Source organism: Phocoena sinus, chromosome 7 (assembly GCF_008692025.1).
Source record: "Phocoena sinus isolate mPhoSin1 chromosome 7, mPhoSin1.pri, whole genome shotgun sequence".
Taxonomy (NCBI): domain Eukaryota; kingdom Metazoa; phylum Chordata; class Mammalia; order Artiodactyla; family Phocoenidae; genus Phocoena; species Phocoena sinus.
Genome location: NC_045769.1, coordinates 20,815,065 through 20,831,682, shown reverse-complemented (window position 1 = coordinate 20,831,682; position 16,618 = coordinate 20,815,065). Strand labels below are relative to the sequence as shown.

Genomic DNA, 16,618 nt, shown 5'->3' with positions numbered 1-16,618 from the left:
GAAACTTAGGAGATGGGTGTTCTGTTAAATAGCTATTCTACTCTGCTTTTGAGTTGGAGAAAATACTCTTCTCCTCAAGGGAAGGGAAAGAGTTAGAGGCAGAAAGAACACCTTAAACCCCATAAAGAAGGACTCATAGTAATAGTTACTAAGTTCTCACTTATTTTCCCCTAATACAAAATTTTCTGTCTTCATTGTTGTTCAATTGTTTGGTGGATATGATAGAAAAAACAAGGGATTTAATTTAAATCTTAAAACCTGAGTCTGATTATGACTTATAACCCCAGACAAGTTACATACCCTCATGGAGCCTCAATACGCTCATCTAATCAACAAGATAACAGTACCAACTTTATAGGATTATTTGGATATAAATGTAATGCCCTTCAAAGTCAACAAGATGCTTTTTTTATAGGGTGACTTAATTAATAAAAATAGGCTTGTTAGAAAGTGGAATGTGGATCTCTTTTCCTGGAGCACCTTAAACTTTGAAAGAATGTGTATAGGTAGCCAATGTGATAAGGTAGGAAACAGAAATAAGTGTAGATCTAAGGGGGAAGAGCAGCCAAATTCTTATTATTTTCTGACTGTATGAAGGCATATTAGTTTGCTAGGGCTGACATAACAAAATGCCATAGACCGTGTAGCCTGAACAATAAAAATTTATTTTCTCACAGTTCTAGAGACTAGAAGTCCAAGATTGGGGTGTCAGTCAGTTGGGTTTCTTTTGAGGCTTCTCTGTTTGGTTTGCAGATGGCCACCCTCTTGCTGCTACTTCACATGCTTGTCCCTCTGTTCATGCACATCTTATGTGTCCAAATTCCCTCTTCTTATAAGGACACAAATCAGACTGGACTGATGCCCACCCTAAAGGCCTCAGTTTAACTTAATTATGTTTTTAAAGGCCCTATCTCCAAATACAGTCACATCTTAAAGTACTGGGGGTTAGGGCTTCAACATATGAATTTGGAGTTGGGGGCACAATTCAACCCATGATAGATGGAATGCCTAAAAATATTGAGAGAATGAATCTATGAAAACTAATAAGAGATCAGTGAGGTAGCCAGATACAAAATAAATATACAAAAACCTAGAGCATTATTGCATATCAGTAATGACTTATTGAAAAGGTACAATGGTAAAAGACCCCACTCACAATAGTCACCCATCTTCAGTACAAGAGTGCTTCCATGCAGAGCAGAGAGGAAGGGTGTCTCATGACTCAGGGCTTCATTTTGTCACCTGGGCATGGAAAGAGCACAGCTTGCAGCCACAGTCTCATGAAAGATCTTATAAAAATATTCCAAGCCTCTTGTCCTCAGACTTCTAGCCATAGGAGCTCAAACCCAGAGCATGCTGCTGCTGGGTGAGACATAAAAGCCTCACCATTCCTCTGGGTCTTCATTCCTTTGTCAGCTAAGCCACATGTTCTCAAAAATCTCCTAGTCCAATCATCTCTGATCCAACACAGGGACAAGTTAACACAGGAAATATTACCACCCCTCTGCCCCCCACACAAAAACCTTTTCCTCCTGGCAACCACATCTCGAGATCAGAAGCCAGTCTTTACTTTCCATTTATATCATTAAAACCCTTATTCTGGTGATTTCCTTAGAACAAAGAGACTCTCTATACTAAAGGACTGTTGATGTTTCCATTTCATGCCAGAAAGAAATTGCTTGCAGCTTGAAGAATTTTTTTTTAAAAAGTTAATTACAGAAGTATAATATGTAATAAAATTCAAACAATACATATAAATCAAAAGTCTTCTTTGTTCACCACTTAATTTCATTCTTCTCCCCATAGATGATCACTGTCAACAGCTTGGTGCAAATATTTTAACAATGTACAAAGTTGTGTGTGCATACACATGTGCATTTGTATACATGTATATGTAAACGTTAATATACACACAGCCCTTACTTTTTACATATAAAAGTTTCTATCCTTTTACATTTGAAGGGTATCATATTGTATGTATTCTCTTGCTACTTTCCTTTTTTCCCTCACCTAATAATATGTCTGGGAGATCTCTCCATATCAGTACATATATGTATGTATGGATCTATGCACATATACACATGTATCTACTTTTTAACTGCTATAGAATATATCATGGCATAGATATAATTTACTTTATTCGACTAGTCCCCTAGGGTGTACTATAAGAGGAGAGACCCATATTAGACTTAGACTATACAGCAAGCCCACTTTTATGAGTTAAGCTGCTGTATTTGAGTCTTGTTAACTTTATATGCTGTTGTGACTGTTATGAAACACTCTTGTGTAGAGATGTAAAGATTTCTCTAGAATAGATGCCTAATGTTAAAATTTCTGGGTCCAAAAATTTGGCCATTTGCATTTTTTTAGATCAGCTTTTAAACTTTGCTTTGTTTTGCTTTTTTTGGTTTCAACTTCTACCCTTCAAGGGTTCAAAAATCTTAGGGCCTGAGTTTCTGCATGGACAACTCAGACACAGCCCTTTGGTCCTCTCATAGTGTATGGGTGCCTACACAACTTCTTGGTTGCATTGTTTAGTTTGTCACAATTTTCTTCTTCAGACTAGTCCTTAGAACCAGGACTTGGGTCCTCACTCATTCTCCCAATCTAAAGTCTTCCTTAACTATGCATGGACCTCATGATAGTGCCCTCCATTTTCTGATTAGAGCTCAAATCTCAGTACAGAGTCTATATATTGGAGATGATTTATAGGCACATAGCTTGGCACAACTTAACACAGACCAGAATGAAATGTCAGCTTTGTATTTTACTCTTTTCCTAGCTCTGCCACCTCTGTTAGTCCTGAGCCTGGAGGATGCCAAGTTCTTTCCTGTGGTGACCTAGGTATGAACCTCCCCAAATGTAGGTCCAAGCTTTCCTTGCAGCTGTGATTTGGCCACTAAAGGCTTGTTGCTCACTCTCTCAGTTCCACTAGAAGAATCTTCTACATTCCTCTGTTTCCCAGACCCACCCTCTGAAGCAAGTCCCTTAAGTTTGCTCCCTGCTCAGATTAGTGTGAGTCTGATGTTTGAAAGATGCCACTCCCCACACTCCATCTTTTTCTTAGACACAATCTCCTTATTTCGCTCTAACAGCCATACATTTTTCTGGGTCCCACCAGCAATCCAGAATTCAACCCTCTTCTGGTATGATCAGTTTCTCAAATACAAATTTACAGTTGCAAGGTAGCTGCATTTGCAATAAGAGCCACTCTAGCCTCCATGAAAAATTCAGCACGTAACTGAGAAAGAATGTATTATTAATAAATATATGTATTTAACAAATATTTATTATGTAATTCAGGTGGATGTTGGGGACACTATGGTTGGCGAGAAAGAAATAAGTAAACCAAAACCGTGACCTCCAACTTGCAATCAGAGAATTATACAGTAGAATCACAAGGGAATTCCCTGGCAGTCCAGTGGTTAGGACTCCATGCTTCCACTGCTGTGGGCCTGGGTTCAATCCCTGGTTGGGGAAATAAGATCCCGCAAGCCGCACAGTGCAGCAAAAAATTAAAAAAAAGAATCACGAATGTGAAGAACAGTGATGTTAAAGAGCACACATGTGTGTTGTGCTGAGAGTATAAAAGTGGATCTGACCAAACCAGTGGTGGGGAAGTAGTTGTAAGGATGGCTGCCCTAACAGCATCCCTAACTAACAGTTCTTATTTCTGAATTTGGTCAGAACCAGGGAGTCCAGGTCTTTCAAACTCCAGTTCAGTGCCCTTTTCCAATCCACCATGTGAACTTGGCCCTCATTTTCTTATCTAAACATAAGAGGCTGGTGTAGAAGAACTCTGAAGTCCCTTCTAACTGCAATGTTCTTTATCGTCCTCTTCCTTATGGAAACATATGTGGTCACCTGTCAGCAGCATCACCTCCATCCAACTGCCATCCATACAATACATGCTTGTTGAGCAACTAATCTGTACCAGGCACTGTACTAAGGCTGGAAACACAATAGACTACGGACGTCATGCTGTCTGCCCTCATGGGAGTGTCCAGACCTGGAGTATCAGTTTGGGTTAATGGAGTCCTCCTCTTGCTTCTTTGGCCAAATCAATATATTTAGAATTCAGGTGTTTTGAACTGAGCAAAATTAGGAACTCCTGGTGTATATTCTGAAGGGCCCAGGACCTCTTTCTGGTACTTACCTCACCCTTGGTGAATCCCTGCCTCTTTAGTGTTGATGTCTTGTGTACTTAGAGGCATATATCCTGAAGGGCGCGAATGGTACTAGGACCACTCTTTCAATATAAGGACTGACATAGCATAGTGGCCTTTCACTCCATAGACGTTTGTTGAATACTGGCTGCTGTCCTGGATGGATGTAGAAAAGCATTTAGTTCTGGGTACAGAGTAGACATTCAATAAGCCCCCGCTGATTTAGCCAGGAGGATTGTCCCAACCTGAGAGACCCTGTAGTAAGCAACATGGGTGAGACAGAGCTGATGATTGTTCTGTCTTTAGGGAAATTATGTTCTGTTAGGGTCATGAGACCATACCTCAGTAGCTATAATATTATTGTATCCAGGGAGGACTTCTAGATGGGCAAACGCACCGAGCTGGAAACTCAGAGATGATAAAGCCCATTCATTTCTGGCTGGTTGATTAGGAAAAGATTCTTGGAAACATGTATAAGAATATGGGAGCAATGCTAGAGAGGTGATAGAAACAAAAGAGGTCTCTTTCCAGAGGGGAGCTTCCTCTTGTCTCTGGTCTAATGACCTTGCCGTTGAAACCATGGAAAGTCAAGTCCACCCAGAAGGAGAAGGCTCTCCCTCGTCTCTGGGAGGGTTGGGGTCTCTCCCATTTGTTTTCCATCTGTTCAGCAGGGGTGAGGGCAGTCTGTGCTGTGGGTGGAGGCGTGGAGAAGATGGACCCGGGAAGGTCCTCTGAGGGCCCTTTGACATTTTGAGAGTCTTTTAGTTGGGGAAACTGAGGCATGGAAGGTGGAACCTCATTAAGCCCAAATAGCTTTAAGAATGAATTTTAATTAGTTAAACTCTAAGCTAACAGAAATAAGAAAGAGACATCTCTGTTTTTCAAAGTCTCTGCTCTTTGTCCACACCTGTCCCCCCTCCCAGGGCCCCTGTACCGGCCCTTAAAACACATGAGGCCGGGCATCAAGCCAGCCTTTCTTAGATGAAATCCAGGCTGCCAGGTCACCCCACCCACCACTGTCCCCCCAGCCCAAGGCCCCAACCTGCCCTGTCCCGGGAGACACAAAGGGCTTCTGTGACTCAGGCTGGAGCTCACAATCCTCCCCTTTCTTTCTAGCAGCACAGACTGAGGCCGTGGAGTGCATCTTATGGTGGTAACCCTACCTCACCCACTATGTCCCAAACAGCATGGAGCTTTCCACTCCTCAGTCCCTGGGGCCACCCCTCTAGCCCTACATGCTTATTTCACTCCTGTATAGACTCTTTTGCAGGAATTCCAGGACTCCCTGTTTGGTTCCAGCTGAAGTTGAGGAGGGCCAGGGCTGGTCTGGAGAGGAGCTAATATTTATAAAGTAGTTACGAGGCACATGCACCAGGTATGGTGTGAGCTGTTTTGCATATGGATCTCATGCAGATCCTCACGGTGGTCTTTGAAGGAGGTGTTCTTAACCCAGTTTTACACAGCAAATGACAGAGGCTCAGAGAAGTTAGGAAACTTGTTGATGATCATGTTATTGTTCTGTACTTGTGGCAAGATTTGAGTCTAGGACTGGCTGGTGTCAAAGCCTTCAGTTTTTCTGTTATAATTAATGCGTTGCTTAGGGTTTGAGTTAACTGGCTGTGCCTTTACCTGGTCAAGAGAGATGAGAAATGTTGTCGGTTCTTGCTCCTTCCTGTCTCCCATCCCCAAGCACCCTAGTGTGCCCCTATCAAAATCCCCCTGCGTTTTGGACACTGACGTGGTCTGGTTTTGGGGAGACTGGGGCATTGTGGTGGGCATCAGAGGACATACTTCTAGTCCAGCCCCTGTCATTAACTAGACCACCTTAAGTGTGTCTTTTCTAGTCTCTAAGCCTCAATTCCTCCAACTGTAGAATGCCACAGCTTAGTAGTTAAGCACGGAGGCACAGAACAGACAACCTGGTTCGAATCCCAGCTCTGCTGCTCACCAGCCATGTGACCTTGGACGAATTGTTTGATTTTTCTGTGTCTCACTTTCTCACATCTAAAACAGAGGTCATAATAGTACCTACTGTATGAGATTGTGCTGAGGGTTGAAAGAAACTCTTAGGAGAGTCTTCAGCATAAGCCTTTTATTTTTCTTTAACATCTTTATTGGAGTATAATTGCTTTACAATGTGTGTGTTAGTTTCTGCTTTACAACAAAATGAATCAGCTATACATAAACATATATCCCCATATCTCCTCTCTCTTGAGTTTCCCTCTCACCCTCCCTATCCCACACCTCTAGGTGGTCACAAAGCACCGAGCTGATCTCCCTGTGCTATGCGGCTGCTTCCCACTTGCTATCTATTTTACATTTGGTAGCGTGTATATGTCCATGCCACTCTCTCACTTCGTCCCAGCTTCCCCTTCCCCCTCCCCGGGTCCTCGAGTCCATTCTCTACATCTGCGTCTTTATTCCTGTCCTGCCCCTAGTTCTTCAGAACCATTTTTTTTTTTTTAGATTCCATATATATGTGTTAGCATATAGTATTTGCTTTTCTCTTTCTGACTTACTTCACTTTGTATGACAGACTCTAGGTCCATCCACCTCACTACAAGTAACTCAATTTCGTTTCTTTTTATGGTTGAGTAATATTCCATTGTATATATGTGCCACATCTTCTTTATCCATTCATCTGTCGATGGACAGTTAGGTCAGCATAAGCATTTTACAAGTATTGCTATTACTATTATTATTCCTAGATGTATTCATTTCTAAAACAACATAGAATTTAAAGCTGAGTACCACCACCTTGACTTTTTCTTCTCTCCTTTTTGACTGTGTGTATGTGTGCGTGTGTGTGTGTGTGTGTTAGCAGGTAGAGAGATGTGAGTAGCTCATTGTGTTAATTAGATGTCAAGTTATCCCTCCTCCCATGTGTGACATATCTTCTTGATATGCCAAAAAGAGCAAGCATTTTTTTTACTTTTGTATATTATATGTTTTCAAGCCAAACAGTTTTGAGCCAAAAGTTGTCTGAATAGAAAATATACAGCTCTCCAGGGTTTGGCAATTTGTGCCCCAGACCTCCAGGGAAGCAATTATTTAGGTACATCAGGGACAGCAAGGATGACCATGAGAATAACAAGAATAATACAGACCAACATGGAAATCACCTCCCAAACCTCTGGACCTAAAGGATTCAATTAAGATAGTAGGCAGGGATGTCCCTGATGGTATAGTGGTTAAGAATCCGCCTACCAGTGCAGGGGACACGGGTTCAAGCCCTGGTGTGGGAAGATCCCACATGTCACAGAGCAACAAAGCCTGTGCGCCACAACTACTGAGCCTGTGCTCTAGAGCCCACGAGCCACAACTACTGAGCCCACATGCCACAACTACTGAAGCCGGTGCACCTAGAGCCTGTGCTCCGAAACAAGCCACTGCAATGAGAAGCCCGTGCACCGCAACGAAGAGTAGCCCCCGCTCGCTGCAACTAGAGAAAGCCTGCGCTCAGCAACAAAGACCCAACACAGCCAAAAATAAATAAATAAATATTAAAAATAAAAAAGATAGTAGGCGTGTGTGTGCGTGTGATAGAGGGTTGGGAAAACTGAAGGTAAATGGTGGGCTTTATTCATCTCTTTGCAGTTGTGACTTAGCACAGGGCCTGGCTTAGTAGACACGGCTCTAAAGGAAAAGAGCAGGAAGTATTGGGATGAGGCATTACTGAGCTGTGAAACTACAGGGCAGATTTGGCCAGCTCTGTCCAATAGAAATATAACACGAGTCACATTGTGGTTTTCAATTTTCCAGTAACCACACTTAAAAAAACAAAAAAGAAACGTGCAAAATCAATGTTAGTTTTTTAAAAAATCTAGTATGTCTAAGTATTTCAACGTACAATCAATGTGAAAAAATATTAATGAGATATCTTACATTCTTTTTTTCATACTAAGTCTTTGAAACCAAGTATGTATGTCACAGTGAGAACACATCTCAATTCCAATTAGCCACATCTCAAGTGCTCAGTACTTACATGTGGCCAGTGGCTCCCGTACTGGACGTCCTAGACCCAAACCCTGGGGAGCTTCTATCTGCTAAACCAGCCAGAACATGTCTTGCTTCTTGGATGTCTGGAGTGGAAGGAGGGGAAGAGGGAAATCATTCTTCTTAGGAGCCAGGCAGGGGAAGACGGAGTCCCCCTGAGGCCAGGGCTGCCTGTTCATGCCCCAAATTTGCATTATTGTACTCTTGACTTTTATGGAGATCACAGTCTCCCTCTCCACCTTTCCCTAGAATCTGTGACTCCCAGGTATGTGTACTTCCTGAGCCATGAATATAAAATGTGCACACCAGGAATGGGACTGTCCATCCCTCCAGCAGCAGCCCTGCATGTGGTTCTGTGACTCTCTTCTTGCTATCCCATTTGCTGTTAATTTTTTCAACGTGGTGAAAATGTTCTTTGTGTGGAAAAAAATGGAGTGGAGAATGAAGCCAGTTCATGGTTCTGGCAGTGAAAGCAAAATGTATTTGATAGGTTCTAAGCAGATTCTTTATGCTAAGATGGCAGTTTTACAGGAAAACTGCATGACATAACGGTGTTCACACCTTTAGGGATTCAAGACAGTGGCTGCCGTGTGTGCAGGATGCTGAGTTTTTACCCCGTGGGAGAGTCTGCTGGCATTGCTTGCGTTGCAGGGAGGTTGTTTCTTGCCTTATGCAGTGGACATGTCTGTGCCTGGCTGCTTGGCATACATTTTCCTTTCTTTGGTAACAGTCCCTTAATTTTCCTTCTAGGATCAACCCTGCCCCACTGTAACACAAGCTTGACCATCATTTTTTCCCTCCCGGGACCCTGGCTTTTTAGGGTAGTGATGTAAGAATGGAAAACAATTGGAGCCATTTCAATGCAAAGAGGGCGCCCTTGAATTGCGGCCTGCTTCCTGCCTGGCTTCCATCCTTGGACCTACTTGTCCAGCTTTTCCTTCTATTCTTGAGCAATTTTACAGCCTTCCAATAGATTCCATTTCCCCCTCTTTTAAGTTAGCTGGAATCTGTTTCTGTTGTTTGTCGACAAATGCACACCTTGAGCCACAAGTGGGCTGTGATCTGGCCTAGGATTTGCAGCCAAGGAGAGCAAACAGAAAAGACTGAGTAGTCAGACCAGAGATTCCGTTTCTAGCCTCCAGTGGTGGCAGTGGTGGGAGAGGCATCATTGTTCAGAGCATTTTCTCACCTCTTCTCTAGCTTCTTTCTTTTCATATCCCTGGGAAGTACAATTCCCATGTTCTGAAGTGATGTAGACTAACCACGGCTCAGAGGGGCAGAGAAAGCCCTCTATCCACATTCTATGATGCTGCTGCCTTCTGTTCCTAAAAGAGTAGTCAGAGAGATGGGAGTTGCTGGGCTACATTTCTTTGATCTAATCCTTTAGAATCTTAGGACACTTTTTTTTTTTTAAAGAATTGCGGGGCATCTTGGAACCCCAGAGAGGGGCAGTGAATTGCCGTGGAAGTTTGGTCAGAGATGACCTGGACCAGCTCTTTGAGCCTTTTACCAGAGGGTTCTTGTTTTTCGTTTTTGCTTTTTTAAAAATTTTTCTCTCATTTTATTATAAAGAAGTTTAATAGTACAGAAAATTCACCTGACCTTAGTGGGTCGAGCGGAGTGTTCTATATCTCTTCACTCACTACTTACAGAGTCAGTGTCAGAGCCACCTGGGAGCTTCCTAGAAATGCAGAATCTCGGGCCCACCCTGGGTCTACAGAATTAGAAGCTGCATTCCATCAGATTGATTCCAGGTGATTCTGTGCACGTGAAAGTTTCAGAAGCATTTTGCATATACCTCATGTGATATTGTTCTTTGGTGTTCCTGATGGAAACAGTAAGTCAATAAATCAAGGTACAGTTTCTAGTCCTGTTGAGAAGCTCTCCCTCTTCAGAGCTTCCATTTTGAGGCACGTTTGAGAATGGTCCCTGCAAATTGTGAAATTCAAGCTCTATGTCTTTACGATAAAAACTACTTGCATGTTAGACTTAGGACTTTATAGCTGATTAATTACAGAGATATTTGCCTGCTACTAATAGACATGATCTTAATCAGTGAGTTTATTAATCCACCCTCAGTCCTTTTCATTGACATCCACGCTCAGATTTTATTTTTCACAATGTATTGGGTTAGGAGGTGGGTTCATTGATTTGTTTCCCAAGAAACAAGGGCTGTTTGTCTGTCCTGATGTGATCCTTCTGTCCCTCACTTGGGGATGGCTTGGCTCCTGCCCCTAGGAGTTTACAGTCTCATTGGAGAGATAAGATCATCCTCAATGCCTTAATTTTATGGGAGAGCAAAATAAGTCACAGGGAGATATAGATGCTTCCTGATCTCAGTATCTGACCTGGCCAAAGGGATGGAAGAGATTGAGAGGCTCTAGGTCACATGGGAATCCAGAGCTCTCTGCAGAGCAAGGAGTGCCTGGGAATCTGTCCACAGGAGCGCCATCCAGAGACTAAGGCAGGAAGCAGGGTCACAAGTCAGGGCCAGACAGACACAATGGTATTTAAAAGGCCAGTCCAAAGGGAGAGAGGTGAGGGCAGCCAATTCAACTCAAGTCCTATAATTTACAGTATTTTATATTCTTACAAGTCCCCTGTGTGGTAGACGTCATGACTGACATTTTATAGATAAAGAAGATGAGGCTAAGGGAGGTTGGAAAATCAACCTAAGATCACATGGCTGGTAGAACCATTGCCCATCTGCTTTAGCCTACCCTGCTGGCCGCTGAGAGATGCCTCTCCCTGCAGTCAGGCTAGGTAACAGCAGCAATGGTAAATCTGAGCCTTAAGAAGAGATGAAGTGGCCCCAGCTGCAGGAGGAGAGGTGTGCAAAGGCTTGAAATAAAGCAGGACTGAGAGATGGATCAAGGTCACAATGCAGAGGAGTTGGTTCTCATGGAATCCAGACCCTCGGGATTCAGTCCTGGACCCTTTCCCTGGTACTGTGCTTCGTGGAGAGAATTGTCATCTGTATCACTTCTGGGACACTGAGCCAAAGGGCAGGCATGGCTGCAGGGCTCGGATCAGGGAGAGGTCTCCCGTTTGGACCCATGAAAGGCTGGAGAGGGAGGGCGGCTTGGGGGCCCAAAAGTGAGGAGAGGCTCTCTTCAAGCTGGACAACTGGTTTCCTCACTCATCAACCCGGTGAGGTGGACCAGCAACCTGGTGACCAGGACCTGGTTCTCCTAGAGGTTTGGGCCTTTCCCTGGGGGGCCTGGTGCGTGAAGGCTCAGATTGCAGAGCCAGGCTGTGCTGTTCTCTGGTTTCAAAGGACAGACCTCTAGGTGACCCCGACAGCTGAGCCCCAGGCCATGTCTGACTTGTACCGACTACCCCTGGGAGACCCCAGTCCCCTCCCAGCTGTAGCTTCTGGGCCTTCACTCCCTCACACAGCCCTGAGCACTTCTCTAGAACTTCCTGTTTTCCTGCAGCTGCACAGACCCAGCTGGCCCCACCTGGGCTGATCTGGCCAGGCCCAGGGCAAGAGGTGGGAGTCAGCTGTGTTCTCCCCTAGCTCCTCTGGGCTCTCTCCACCCACAGGGTCCTCAGGGACCACTCCCATCAGACCCCGATGTCAGTGGAGCAGAGGCCCTGTATCCAAGTCAGCTCACCAGAAGGTCAAGGTGACCCAGAAGGGCTTGTGGTCAAATTCTTTAATTTTTTTTTTTTCCTGATTTCTGACTTTCTAAAAAGGCTGAGTAAGTGATGACTTAAGGACATGGCATTCCAGAGAAAACTGGAGAGAGGAACAGAGTCCCCTTGGTGAAGGAGGTGGAGAAAAAGCACACAGAGGGTGAGGTCTTCCCGTGTCCCAAGCCCCCTGTGCTCTTTCCCTCTGGGTGCCTGCCTGGTCGGGGCTGAGCCTGCAGGAGCTGTCGACAGGGAGCCAGAATGAATGTTCCTGGAGGGCAGTGACTAAGTCAACACCAGAGCTGGAAGATGCCCAGCCTGTGAGCCTGGAAAATGTTCTTACTACAAAACAGAGTTTTCCAGGTGGCTGCCAATCCTTCCACACCTGTCTAAGGGGGCAAAGACAAGTCACCAGGCAAGGGTCTGGCTGCCCTGACCAGCCTTGAGCTGTTCTCCACATGCCCGTCCTTATCATTAATCAACATTGTCTTAGAACATTTTGTCTGGGAATAATACCCTCTTGCCAGTGACATGAATGCGTGCTTTTGAGCTGAGGGTTCAGGAGCCCTGAGTAACTTGGTCTGGGGTCTCTTCACTGGTTACTTCTGAAGGGACTTTGGTGTGTGACAAGAAATGAGAGAAGACAAATTATATGCTAAAGTGTCCAGCTTCTAGAAGTCCAATGAAAGAAGGCATTTTGCCTACCAGGCTGTGTCAGCTATCACCATTGGTTTTTTAGAGCTATTCTTCAACACCCTCTGCTCTTTGATGCCCTGCATCACCTGGGGTCCTTAACTTGTTGCCTTTTGGTTGAGTTTGGCCACGGGAAGCATCAGGAGGAGATCGGAGGGCTGGAGGAGAGAAACATCAGGGTGTTACTGAGACCAGCAGTGGCTGTGTCCCTCTCCAGTACAGTCTTTACCCAGAGGTCCATCTGCCACCCCGTTCACCAAACACACAGCTTTGGCTCACATGGGGCTCCTATAACGCTGTTCCATCCTTTCGCCTCTGCAGAGCCATTATTTCTTTTTAATTAATTAATTTATTTTTGGCTGCGTTGGGTCTTTGTTGCTGCGCACGGGCTTTCTCTAGTTGTGGCGAGTGGGGCTACTCTTCTTTGCGGTGCGCGGGCTTCTCATTGTGGTGGCTTCTCTTGCTGCGGAGCACTGGGCTCAGGCATGCGGGCTTCAGTAGTTGTGGCTCGCGGGCTCTAGAGCTCAGGCTCAGTAGTTGTGATGCACGGGCTTAGCTGCTCCGCAGCATGTGGGATCTTCCTGGACCAGGGCTCGAACCTGTGTCCCCTGCGTTGGCAGTTGGATTCTTAACGACTGCGCTACCAGGGAAGCCCTGCAGACCCATTATTGCCAGGCTCTGGAGGTCTTGCCTCTGTGAATCGTCCCTTCAGTAATGTGTCTTCATTTGAGTCCCCTCCAGGATCTGCTTTCCTGAGGGATCCTGATGGATACAGGAATAATATTTCTATTTATTGATACATGTGGAATAATATTCTTGTATAAAGAATAATGTTTCTTGAGGGAAGTACATTTCACACTATTTTGCTGTTCTGTTGACTCTTCCCTACGGGAAAGGTTGTCTTTGCGCATCTTGGCAATCTGAAAGGTGGCAGAGAAAAGGTGAAGTGGAGAGCACGGAGCAAGGGGTGAGCTGTGCATGAAAGCATTTGAAGGCTCCTGGCACACAGTTGCAGCAGGGAGTGGCAGGGGCAAAAGTTGGGAAAAAGCAGGTGGGAAGAGATGTGGGTTATCAGAAAGCCAGTGGAAGAGACAGAGGTGTGTGGCCCAGACTGTGGGGCATGAGGTCCAGCAAACAGCCTCCTAACTTCAGCCTAACTGCAGGGTCTGTCTCAGCACAGAGAAATGCCTGGCCTGAGGTCACCCTTTCCCTAAGCAGCCTGCTGGGCAGGAGGGGATATAAAGGCTTCGCTATTTTGGACCCATGTAGGAATTCTAACTGGCTGTACTCCCTGCTGGCTGATGAATGAGAATTTATGGCTAGAGCAGCAAAAGCCCGACAGTAAAACCACTGCATTTTGTGTGCTGCAAGGAGCTTTCAGGCTTTCTTTACATGGAGGCAGAGGAACTCCCAAAGGGCACAGGAGTATGTGAGGACTGGTCATTTCTGATTGGGGATTCCGGTTGAATCCGTAAAGAGTTTTGTGTGGATGTGGATAATTATCTACTTGAGAATCATAGGAGTTTGAGTTTGGTTTGAAAAACAGGGACAACAGGAATGTTTAAAGAGACATGAAGAGGTAAAACTGTGGAAGATGAAGGTTACGAAGGGAGTATTTTCTCTATTCCCTCTTTACAAAAATGGAAACTGAAAAAATAAGGAGGAAAATACAAGTTTGATGAGTTTTGAAGAGTCTGGTGCCTGATGCTGACTTAGCTCAGAAGCAGTGTGTGCATTCTCTAGGGCTAAGAGGACAAAGCAGCGTGAAACATCTTTACTCATGTCATGACCTGGGCTTTTTCTCATCCTTCCCTACTAGAATCTGACCCACAGGGATAGCCCTTGTTCCCATCCCCATATCCCAATACCTAGACACCTCCACGGGGCTCAGAGTCAATGATCTCATTGAAAATACGTGGAGCTCTGCAGAGAGGAGGCTCCCTTTTCTCGCTTTGTCACCTGGTCCCACATCTCACCGCCCCCCCCCGCCCCCGGCCCTGCCCATGTTGGAAACTTCATGTCTGACCTCATGCTCCTCTCGTTCCTTCTGGCTTATAACCTTTCCTCGTTGCTTCTCCAGAATCCAGGTGGGTGGCCTGGTTTAAATGTGAGTCTCAATTCCTCTCTGTGCCACCCTGATACTGTCTCTGAGGCAACAGGAAACACTCATTAAGAAAAATATTGCCCCCTCCTGAGTGGGTGGATGCTGAGAGGAGGTGTCAGATCCCTGGCCAGAGATGACATAACCGTTATCAGAACCCGAGGTCAAGCTAAAGTGAGGGCCACAGCAAGGGATGGTTCTTCCTTGCCAATAAGGTCCACCCAGACCGAGGTGAGGTCATTCCTACTTCCAGACACACCTGATTAAGATTCATTTATGACGTCAGAGTCACACAAGCTGGCTTGAATCTCCCAGGCAGTATCCCTGCCTCTGGTCTTGTCCAAATACCATGCTGGCCTCTGCCCAGAATGTATCCTCATCTCCAACAGCCTGCTAATCATGCCCATACAATCAGATAAATTAGAAGCATTGAGGGTTCTCTATCCACCACTGGGACATGTCTTTAGCTAGCTAGTTTGGGAAATCACAGTTTGGTGTTTCCATGCTCTAAGCCCCTTGACAAAACCAGCTTGCTTCCTTTGGCTCATAACTGGCACTCTGATGAATGTATTTCTCCCATTTCTTTTATCTCCTCTCCCTTTCCATGTTGGGAAGGGAGACAGTACATTGAGACCAAGACCCAAATATGGTGATGATGTATAGCCAGAGTTGGGGCACAAGGAGAGAGAGTTGTTAAGGAAAATTACATTGACATTGATATTATCCAAATCATGTTTGATGTTTAATGGTTTCATACCTGCTAATTCTTCCCCAAGGCTGCCCAGCTCAGGAGCCATTTTCCAACCAAAGGATCAAAGGAAACTGAAATTCAGTTTTCAAATGTTTATTGAAATGTTGGGGAGAAACAGCCAGCATATACATTCCTCACTTCGTCACGACTGACATTTTATCCACATGATAGGCTCTTCTCTGGCTTTGATCTAACTTCAGATCTCCTTGGCAGTCCCCTTTCTGTTCTCTGTTGCTGCCTGGTGTCGTTTGAAGTCCACCAGGGCAGAGCCCGCTGGTGGAGTCACAAGTGGGAGCGGGAATTGCGATTGGCTGTAGGGAAAGGACAAGTTTGCAACAGGAACACCAGTTAGAACATGACCATTCATCCTCTTCCTGCCCAAACATGAACCGAGTTGGGAATGAAATTCTCACGCTGAGGTTTCAGGGTCCTATGAGAGGTAACTCCAAGAGCGAGGGCCCCCGGGACAACAAGATCCCCCTCTGTTTGACTGCTCTCCTACTCATCCCTCACTCACCGTCATTGTACCGTTTTCTACTCTTCAGGTTGCCCTTCTGGTATTTTCTTTTGCTGCCACCTCTCTTGACTCCCTTGTGAGGTGCTTGGTTCTTGCCCTTCCTCATGCTGTGACTCTTTAATTTGCGGCCGGTTGACATTGTACCTTCTGCCAAAATGAGGGGCTTTGTAGAGCCAGGAGGCCACAAGTCTGGGTATTTAAGGCCTTAGCGATTGTGACTGTGCAGGGGGCATGGCTTAGCAGGGGGGCAGGGCTCCACTGTGATGTCACTAGCCTTTGTTACACTTTGGTAATATATGTGAAATAAGGTGGCTCCTCTAATGCAGCTCAAGGCTACCCTCAATTTTGAGGTCTTTTTTAAATGATAAGTGAGGTTTTCCAGACAGGTGTTATTGAGCACCTAAATTCCAGCCCCGTGCTGGGCACCTGGAGAGTACAAGAGCCATTAAAATAGTTATCTCCTGCTTGTAGGAAATTTAATGGTTGTTGAGTGTGGGTATATGCGTCATGTTTAAGTCTCTCTTATGGCATTGGGGGATAACAAATGTGTTTCTATAAGGACTCGACTCTAGGAAATCCGGTTCAATATGACCAAAACATAAATATTCTTTCCCTTTCATCTAAACCAAGTTTTCTCAACCTGAGCACTGCTGACATTATGGGCTAAATATGTGTGACGATTGTTGTTAAAAAACAAAATTTAACTGACTAAATTTGAAGATCTAATTAGCTTTATTAAATGATTCTTGAACCAGGCA

At 45.0% G+C, this 16,618-nt stretch overlaps 1 protein-coding gene across 1 annotated transcript; it reads right to left on the bottom strand.

Annotated features, from left to right (window-relative positions):
* Positions 1-15,420: 15,420 nt before the first annotated feature.
* Positions 15,421-16,039, bottom strand: TNP1 (transition protein 1). Its single transcript, XM_032638300.1, has 2 exons — positions 15,861-16,039; positions 15,421-15,654 (listed from the first exon to the last, which is right to left on the bottom strand). The coding sequence occupies exons 1-2, from the start codon at positions 15,997-15,999 to the stop codon at positions 15,626-15,628; spliced, it is 168 nt and encodes a 55-aa protein (XP_032494191.1). The 5' UTR covers positions 16,000-16,039; the 3' UTR covers positions 15,421-15,625.
* Positions 16,040-16,618: the final 579 nt, after the last annotated feature.

Excerpts from the sequence above, each read along its gene's own strand:
- TNP1 (XM_032638300.1), bottom strand. The coding sequence starts at position 15,999 with ATGTCAACCGGCCGCAAATTAAAGAGTCACAGCATGAGGAAGGGCAAG. Across the intron at positions 15,655-15,860 it reads TAGAAAACGGTACAATGACG|CCAATCGCAATTCCCGCTCC; the intron begins GTGAGTGAGGGA and ends CTTTCCCTACAG.